Consider the following 9,475-nt stretch of genomic DNA (forward strand, 5'->3'; position numbering starts at 1 on the left):
TGCTAAAAATATAGTAGAACTTGATAACATGCAGCCTTTTAAAGGTGTGAATGTGAACTTGAGTCATTAAACAAACCAGCGAGTCACTTTCAAGCCTTTATTGAAGATGCAAACATGAATACAATGCATGGCCAAAGTTATAAGATGCAGTTTGCATTAAATATTGACTTGCAGTTCCCTGAAAGACATTTGAACCTTCAGTACATATAGACACTTTATTCCCCTACATCAGCACTTATATTTTGGTTTATTGCAGAACTTTGAAGAGAAGCTCTTCAGCATCTGTACTGACTGTCCAGCTGCACACCTCCAAACAGACTGAGCTCGGTGGTTCCCCAGCTGAACACATTTCCCATCACGGTGCTGTTTGTCTCACATGACAGCTGGTCTCGGATATCTGCCGTGGTTAGCACATAGTCCCACACGTTGATGTCTGTCATCTTACCCACAAAGGCGTCTGCATTGGAGATGCCCAGTAATCCGTCCTGGTTTTTGCCCACGATGAACACACCGTCAGGGCTGATGGTGTAACCGTTCTTTAGGTACCGCTGCTCCCCCACCATGCCATTGATCCACAGCTCTGCTCCCCCGGTGAGGGAGGACCAGGTGATGCAGTAGTTGGCCCATTTGTGTGACTTGAAGTTGTGTGGCAGGTTGACAAACTCGTTGCCAATCCAGAGGCCTACTTCTCTCGAATCCCTGTCCTCAACGATGGAGATGGTCAGCTCGTTGTCGTTGCGGTTGCTGGAGTAGGAGATGACGGTGTGGACTCCCTCGAGCTGAGGCCGCACGTGCATGCAGACTGTGAATGAGTCGAGCTCCATGGGATGGCCGAGGCGAGCCAAAGCATAACTGCCAGAGTTTTTCTCCTGAAAGTGTAACACCAGAGGAAACAGAGCTCGAGTTTCTGAGGAAAAACAGAAACAACTACAATCAGACTGGCAGTTGAGAAAAATGGGAAATAAACATCTACCTTTTAAAGAGGATATATTATGCTCCTTATACACTCGTACTTTGCAAAGGTTGCGGATGGAGAGGTAGGGGGTGGTGTCTTTTAAAAACCTGCACTTGAATTTGGGAGACCCAAATCTGACCAAGTCAGTCCACAAAACACTGACTTTGTTGCCCTATTTCGCAGAGTATGGTAGTCACTCCAGATACCCAAATGTGCACAAGCAATGATAAAGTGCCCCCTTAAACCATCCACAGTTAAACACATTTAGATCTCAAATTCAATCGGAGTGAAAACAAGGACTCACCTAATCTAGTAGGCCTAGAAGGATTGTGATGTCTACCTTAAAAGGAATGAGTAAGAAATAAAGTAAATATGGGCACTTTTATTTCACATCCAGCCATCTCTATCAGTCTTTGTGACTCACTTGTATAAATATGCTTTCCAAGGGACGTGATCAGACCCTCGATCTTCAGAAGTCTGGATTCAATCTCGTCTTGCCGACAAAATGCTGAAGAAACAAAGAGAATAAGGAAGATAAAGATTAGACTCAGGCCTTAGTCGTCCCACGCTTTTTCTGAGACATAAATGATATTGCTCTTTTGATTTATCACTTTGCCGTCATAAACGACATACTTCCTTTCCCGAGGCGTGGCAGGAAAGAAGACTCCACCACTCGGCTGTTGAGAGGCTGGGCCATGCGGTAGTCATTCCACAGGGTCTGGTTGTGGATGTCCATCAGGGTGTGCTCCAGTTTTCTGATCTGAATACACAAAGAACATTAAGCTTAAACATCACAACACAGAGCATTGCATTTTGTTCAAATGTAGTAATGAAGCCCTTTCTATCCGCCGTACCTGGTTATGTGACAGAGTGATGGGAGTATCAAACACAGTCCAGAGGATGCTCTCGTAGCAGGGTGGCGTGGTGAGGGAGCCCTCGTATCTAAAGAAATGGTGAGGTTCTCGGGCAGCATGGAGCGCACATCGATGCCTGATATGTTCATGGTCTGACCTGTCAGCAGCACATTACAATCCCATTAGATGCAAACACTTAAGGTCGATTCAATTAAGTGTGCAGTCACTCACCTGTATATTTGATATTTTCCAGATTGGAGATGAAATCACTGTAGTACGTGTTCTCAAAATGTCCGTCCTGAAGGTAAAATCAAAGCTCAAACTTAGATGTTCACTCAAAACAATATGGTGAGTGTGTAAAGAATGAAAGGAGGCTTGGTTATTCTGTTAAACAAAAGGCTTAAGTTACATTAGGATACAAAAAGTCAAAGTTGAACCAGGATGTGGGTCTGTAAACAGTAATGAATTCCAAAAAACTGCAATTCCAAAAGTATGGAAGTCAGCTTATGTCTTGCCTTTGCTAAAAGGAGGGGAAGCAACTATTTTAAATAACTATAGGCTAAATTATCAATTCTGGCGAAGGTGCTCGAACGCCTAGTGAGTAAACAAGTAAAGGAGTTTTTATGTAAGAATGATGTATAAACATCAGTCAGGCTTCAGAAAGCAACATAGCACCATCACTGCGACTATGAAAGTGGTGAATGACATTACAAGTATTTTAGATAAGCAGAGTTGTGCAGCCCTATTTATTGACCTTTCCAAAGCGTTTGATACCGTCGATCATCGCATCTTAAAGCAGAGGCTACTCAGTATTGGCATATCCATGCAGTGGGGTGGTTTGTGAACTACCTCTCTGAAAGGTCCCAATGTGTTATCTTTGATTGGCTCACTTCTGAGTGGTTGAACTCTTTTAGGTCCACTTTTATTCTCCATATATATCAACAGTTTATATATAAGTTTATATATAAACTATAAGTATATATAAACTACCAACTTATATCTGCTCTATGATCTCACAGAGAGCGGCAAGTAGCGATTGCCTGAGATCCCAGGATATGTTTTTATTACATGTGCCAAGTGCTAGGACTGTTTTAGGTACTAAAGCTTTTATGTGTGTTTTTTAAACTGAGCATTTTGGCTCCCTTGCATCATTTTAAAGCTCGGATAGATGAAATGTTATTAGATATCTCTCATTGTGAATAGGTTGCTAATGTATACCCCTGTAATTATGTTGTATTGATGTCCTTTTTGTTTTTATGTGTAACCAATGTGCTGCAGATCTCCCTTGAAAGAGATCGTTGATCTCAATGGGATTTTCACCTGGTTAAATAAAGGCTACAATGAATATTTTGAAGTTGATAGTTTTAGCGTTCACATAATTATTTTCTCCCTTCAGAAAACATCCAATCTGATCATCTGACTGCTGTTTTGGTTGCCCAATCTGACTTATTTTGAGTGAGTATAATTAAGCGTTGTCCTTCTTTTAACCCCCATGTCAGTGAATCATTGTTTTCTAAATGAGTTTGTCCAAATAGCACTAACTCTCAGCCACTCTGAGCTGCCATCATGATAGATGCCAGCCCTGGTGTTGCTGCAGCGATGACCTCTCGCTGAGAGTCACTGGCTGTCTGCGATCCAGAGCATTCCTCTGGAAACAAGCTCATGCCGACGTATATAAATAAAACTTTCAATATGTCGGCTTGTAAATGAACACTCAATAGAGCCTTTAACCCAGCAGGATGACTGAAACAAAGTGTCATAAACATCAAGAGGCATTTGTTGTTTGTCATTAAACATTTTTAAAAATTAAAACTATGAGAGCTTTTTTAAATCCGAAATACTGCAGGCATCCGTAGACCTTTGACAAAAGATAAAGCATAGCATAAAGGAAAGGGAACAAAAATGTTTGTGAGTTACTTACATCATAGAAAAAGGCGAGTACTGCCAGCCCGTCTGGCTTATCTCTGGCTTCAGTAAAGCTCTTGTACTTGTCAGAATTATAATGGACAACATGGAGCTGAAAGACAAGGTAAAGTGTAAAACAGGTTAGGTGCCAAAACATGCCCGATGACCTGCTTTGCAACTGGAAACATTTCTACTGGAAGGTTACTACAAGGCTGACATATAATGGAAGTTCAAATAATAATATTGTTGACGCAACATTGGCATTACATACTTGTAAAACATTTGTTTTAGGCTGTTGGAGAAAATACTGTTGTCTCCTCTTTGGGTTTGTTTTAATGCATTGATATCATGTGTGATTGTGAACTGTGTACGACCTTGCAGCTGCCTCTTTATGATAGGAGGCGGCAGGGCATTTCAGGTTGTTGATCTTTATGAGGAGACAGACACATACTTGTTGTCTCCTACATATCTCATTTCTATGAGGCGTGAAGGAAGTCCAGATGTCACAGATGACCCATCGCAGATGACCCGACGCTTTTCCGACACCCGCAGCTGATATTAGCGCCACCTCGATTTACGACTTTGTTGTTATCTCCTGTATTTTGGACTATATAAGCCTGATGTTTTTTCCTGCTCCGTTGAGCAACATACCCCATGTGTGTGAGTTAAACCATATCCTTTGTATGTGATTTAACTCTGCTCCCCTGATTATTGATTCTCAACCTGGTGTCGAGTGATATTTTCCTAGCAGTGTAATAATCTCCTGTGTAAATACAGTTTCCATGCATAGTTGAAGGTTTTATGTTTACATAAACAGTTAAGTATACATAGTAGGCCTGTAATTCGAAACTACTTTTTGATTAATTGCCGGTTTTGTGAGGAGGATGCATGCATTGTGTGTTAAAGAATTTAAAAGGTCAGTATCTGCCTTTGTTTATCAAGCAGAACTCTTTTTTTCATAAAGCTTACCTCCGCCATGTAACGGATGCCGTCTATAGTGTGCTCCGCTCCGCTGGCCTCCAGGTCCCAGCCGCCCCAGTGCAGGTGCATCTGGACAGCCGTGTACTTTCCTGGAAGGCCCTTGGTGATCATCATGGTTGGAGGCAGGTCAATTTGAACTGATGGAAACATACAGATTTTGAGATCACGGAACTGTTTTACTAAACAAAGCACACCAGAGCAAGCATACAACAACTGTTGATCCCTGCTAGTATTTCAGATCTTCCATCAGTTGGATTCTATTAATTTCTGAAGACTTGTTTAAATTGTGTAATCCACTACAATGAGCATAAGGACTGAAATAATGTACCCCAAACTTCTATATTTGATGTAAAGTGTTAAGTATGTGCTAAATGGGTTTTACACCATAAAAAATTAACTAAATTAATTACTCACTGGAAAGTAAACGTTTGAAATTCTTGACATTGAAATGATCTGCAGTCTCATATTGGCTCATAGTTTAGTAACAACAGAATGAAAACAGCGGTTTAGTCCTTTAAAAGTGAGTTAGTAATGTTAATGCTGGACTTCATGCTGGACTTTCTTACCAGAGTGCCCGTTGTTGGACATGAGGAAATTCCCACTCTGAGCATCATATCCGTTCAGCTCCAGCTGCAACATGTCTGGGTTGTGCCTCACACTGCGCCTCTGGATGTCTATGGGGGACTGCTTCTTCCCACCACAGGATGGGTACTTGGTTGGCCAGTGCATCTGGTCCAAAGCTCCCTCTGTGGCAAATAAAATCAAGAAGAAACCGTCACCATATTTTAAAATACACTATTACATCAGGGAGTTTTCGAACTTTTGCACTATATTAACTCTGTCAATATTAATCCCGTTCACATGTTGGTGGTATTGACAAGCACACGACGATTTGTTCGACTGGATACTGTGGCACAGTGGCAGTTCATGTGCCTATCCCAAAAGTATTCACTCTCCAAGTTATTTCGTACTCCCGCGCTGTAAAGTTGACGCCAAATATTGACTCAGTGCGTATCCAAAGCATTTAGCCAATGCAGTGCGCGATTCTAAACAAACTGACAAGTGCCTCGCGTGAGTGTTAAATAATAAAAAATAGCATAATATAATGTTTAACCAACTTCTATACTAAACAAATTGGATACGTTTTACGCATCAAAACTCTCACATGCACTTACGTTACATGTGGTGTTTAAATGAGTAAAAGTTGATTTGATAAATACAACATCATGATAAAGGATTTGAAATGTCTACCAATACAAATACCTGTGTATGTCCAGTGTATTCCATCATGAGCGATCCCAGCAGCACTGATGACACAGATTACAACCGCGGAGACAAACACGGAGAGGAACTCCATCGCTGCGTCTTTGCTCCTTCACACAGGACAGTGACACCTCAGAGGTTTTCCCTTCGGATTTAAACTGCAAGTAGAGGGAGGTTATGAAACCTCTGCTGAAACCGCCCAGGGCTCTGCCCATCAGGCCCAAAGTGAGAAGGAAGGTATGTCTTATCTAAAACACTTCTCTGTCTGCTCTCTGTCTCAAATCAAGTTTTATTTATATAGCACATTTATAACGATTTTTGGTCGAGCCAAAGTGCTGTACATAAAATAAAAATAGCCTACAGTAGAGACACTTTATACAACAGCACAGATTCTTCAGAATATCAGTATGAGAAAAACGACACCCTCTATCCTTAGATAGATCGTCTATACTCTTATATCAGCATTACTCACCCAATAACACAAATACATCATTTGTTTTGACGTTGGAAACAAAAGCTAGTGTCGTGTTTGACTTTGGAATAAGTATACAGGCTATTGTATTAGTGTAGACAAGGAAAACTCTGACTCATCTGACATTTTAAATTGAATAATGTTGAAATGTATCCCTGTCAGGATTCGGAAAAAGGTCTAGAAACAAAAGTGAGCTTTATTTAAAAGCTGATGAACAAGCATGAATCGAAAAGGAACCACAAGGAAACAACAACACAATAACTAACCGTGATCCACATGGAGGGAGACAGGAAAACAACAATGGGAATTATGATCAGTAGAAATGGCCATGACATGGGACCTTTTTAAAAGTAAGCATAGGACACCAAACCAACTGAGACCTGTCTGTCCACCACACACACACACACACCACACACACACACACACACACACACACACACACACACACACACACACACACACACACACACACACACACACACACACACACACACACACACACACACCACACACACACACACACAACACGCAGCTACAGCTCCTAAAGCATATAATATCAGGCTACAGCCATTGTGTATTTTATTATGTGAAGCACTAAATGGTTTTAGACAAATATCGACTCTTTGTTTGTAGATATCTACTAAACTAAAGCAAATAGATTAATGTAGGCCTGTTATACTGAGTGATATATATACACACTGCTCTGCTTTCTGCACGGACCTCACAGCTGTTCTCACTGTAAACATCGCGTCACGATGAAAGCAGTTAATAAAATAATTTCCAGGGGATGCATGCAGAGCTGTCATTGGCTGAGATAAGTCCGGCCGTGCGTCACGCCTCTTTTAAACATCACTGTTGCCGGAAATGCATCCACAAAGGAGCCGTGGAGGACCCATCAGTGTATCCTCGATTATAGCTCCTCCAGAGAGCCTCCTCGATGCTCGGTCCTCGAAGTGCATTTAGAGAAATTAGATGTCCTTCAACATGGCGTGCCGAAAACCATTTCCGGGTCACTACCGGAGGACCGAGGAGTCGAGGAGATGACATTAGAGAAATAAGAAAGGTCTCAGCCTCTCAGCAACTTTGTTTGTTGCCTGCTGTCGCTATATTAACTAATCAATAATCATGGTCAGATAATAATATGAAGAGATTTGGATTCAAACGATTCAGGGATATGTTATTCCATTGAATAATCTGTTACTGCTACACACTTCTCTTAAAAGAAAACCATAATAATTGAATTCAGTTACCATATTTGCTGCCTGCACCTACACATCATTACACATTGAATGCTTTTGTCTGGACCCAACAGGGAATTGGGAACACCTCGCAGGGAGCAGCCAACTGCATCATGTTCGTCCTGCTGACTCGGCCGCTCCGCACACGCCTCTGCGCCGCACTCTTCTGCTGCTCCAAGTGTCGGGCGGACTCTCAGGACGCCGCTCAGAGGCTGCTGCCGGGACAGGACGCCTCCACACCGAGAGAAGAAGACCGCAGCAGTCGAGTGGGGACTGATGGATGATATTCTGCGGGTGAGAAGAAAAACTAGGGTTACATTCGGTGCGCGGGGCTCTCTGCCTCACCTTGAGCCTCATTACAGCGAGTGCCTTCTGAGAGGTTGGAGATTCTGCAAGTGTTTGCACATCGATGTCACAGGGAGTCACACGTCTGCACTCTGGTGATGAGGGTGCTGCTGCCTTGGTGAATCTTTTTCAGTGTGGTACATGATTTTTTTTTGTTTTATAAAACATCAACCTTAAAGTGCTTTTTTACTTACAGTTGTTATTGTAGGTGTTTTTCTTATTGTATTTTGAACAACTGTACACTCCGTGAAGGGTTAGCAGCTTTACTTATCACATAATATGTGGGTTCACTTACATTCTGGGATTATCACTGTGAAGTTAATGAATATTCAGTTTTTATATTGTTACACTGGACTGTACAGACTCGTTTTTATGGAGAAAAATGACCCACAGTTAAGTGCCTGCATAGCATTCTCACTGTGATTAACAAACGATGTCCATTTCTAAACGTTCACAAAGACTAAGTGAGAACAACCACCCACAATCGTATCTTACCACTATCAAAGTCTGTTGGCTTGAATGGTTGTGGTCAGCTTGAGTGAACTTTTTCAGTTTGAGTTACTTGTAAGGTGCTCAGTCATTGTTCTTCTAAAATATGCCTAAATGCACGTCTTACTAGAGAGCTGTGGAAGGTCATAGCACAACAGCAGCACATTGGGTCCTATTTTGGTGAATGAAATAGATTTTGTAACGCAAAAGTGGATATATAAATATCTTGGAAGACAATTAAGCTGCAGGTGGGATATGAAAAGATTACATTTCACACGTATTTCCCAAAGTGAAATCCTGTCAACATTACAATCCTTTGTAACTTTAATGACCTTAACCTGAACACAGCTGCTGTTTTGTTACTAAGGAAAACGGCAAACAATAGTGCATCACAGCTACACTTTTGTTTGTGTTTATATTTTGGGTAGATTATCCTAGATTTTACTTTAATATCGAATTTCAAATATCAGATATAACTTTGCATATGTGAAAGAAACTTGATTACATCTGACTGTCTATATAAAGTAAATGACATGATATGGGCACTGTTTGTGTGTTGAGTTGAATGAACTTAAATACACATTCAACCTTTGAAAAAAAAAAAATCTTTTTCACCGAAAAACACAAAAATAAGAAACTTTGCTGGCAATAAAAACATACAATTTTGAATACAATAAACATTTAAAAGTCAAAGCAACATAAAAAAAGAACAGCTGCAAGTGAAATATGATGAAATGAACTAAATTGAAGATTGTTCTGCATTTTATCATTACATTAAAAGTTTAATCTAGGATGTTCCATATTTAGTATTAATTCCAACTATATTTGTGTTTCCTATCATTGCCTAACTTCATAGTTGCAACATTTTTAGACCGTAGTAGCAAAACCCCATCAGTATTTGTAAATAACTTGACATCAATACTGTCATTGTGGTCAGGATGCATGACCGAGCATCACATGGCGTCCTTCTCTT

At 40.9% G+C, this 9,475-nt stretch overlaps 1 protein-coding gene across 1 annotated transcript; it reads right to left on the minus strand.

Annotated features, from left to right (window-relative positions):
- Positions 1 to 83: 83 nt before the first annotated feature.
- Positions 84 to 6,712, minus strand: LOC117449016 (carbonic anhydrase 6-like). Its single transcript, XM_034086335.2, is given in 12 exon segments — positions 84 to 907; positions 1,260 to 1,295; positions 1,380 to 1,463; positions 1,589 to 1,715; positions 1,810 to 1,910; positions 1,913 to 1,966; positions 2,041 to 2,107; positions 3,731 to 3,826; positions 4,684 to 4,832; positions 5,262 to 5,441; positions 5,959 to 6,116; positions 6,697 to 6,712. Coding segments are annotated over 11 exon segments (1,620 nt in total). The 5' UTR covers positions 6,053 to 6,116; positions 6,697 to 6,712; the 3' UTR covers positions 84 to 275.
- Positions 6,713 to 9,475: the final 2,763 nt, after the last annotated feature.

Source organism: Pseudochaenichthys georgianus, chromosome 7 (genome assembly GCF_902827115.2).
Source record: "Pseudochaenichthys georgianus chromosome 7, fPseGeo1.2, whole genome shotgun sequence".
Taxonomy (NCBI): Eukaryota; Metazoa; Chordata; class Actinopteri; order Perciformes; family Channichthyidae; genus Pseudochaenichthys; species Pseudochaenichthys georgianus.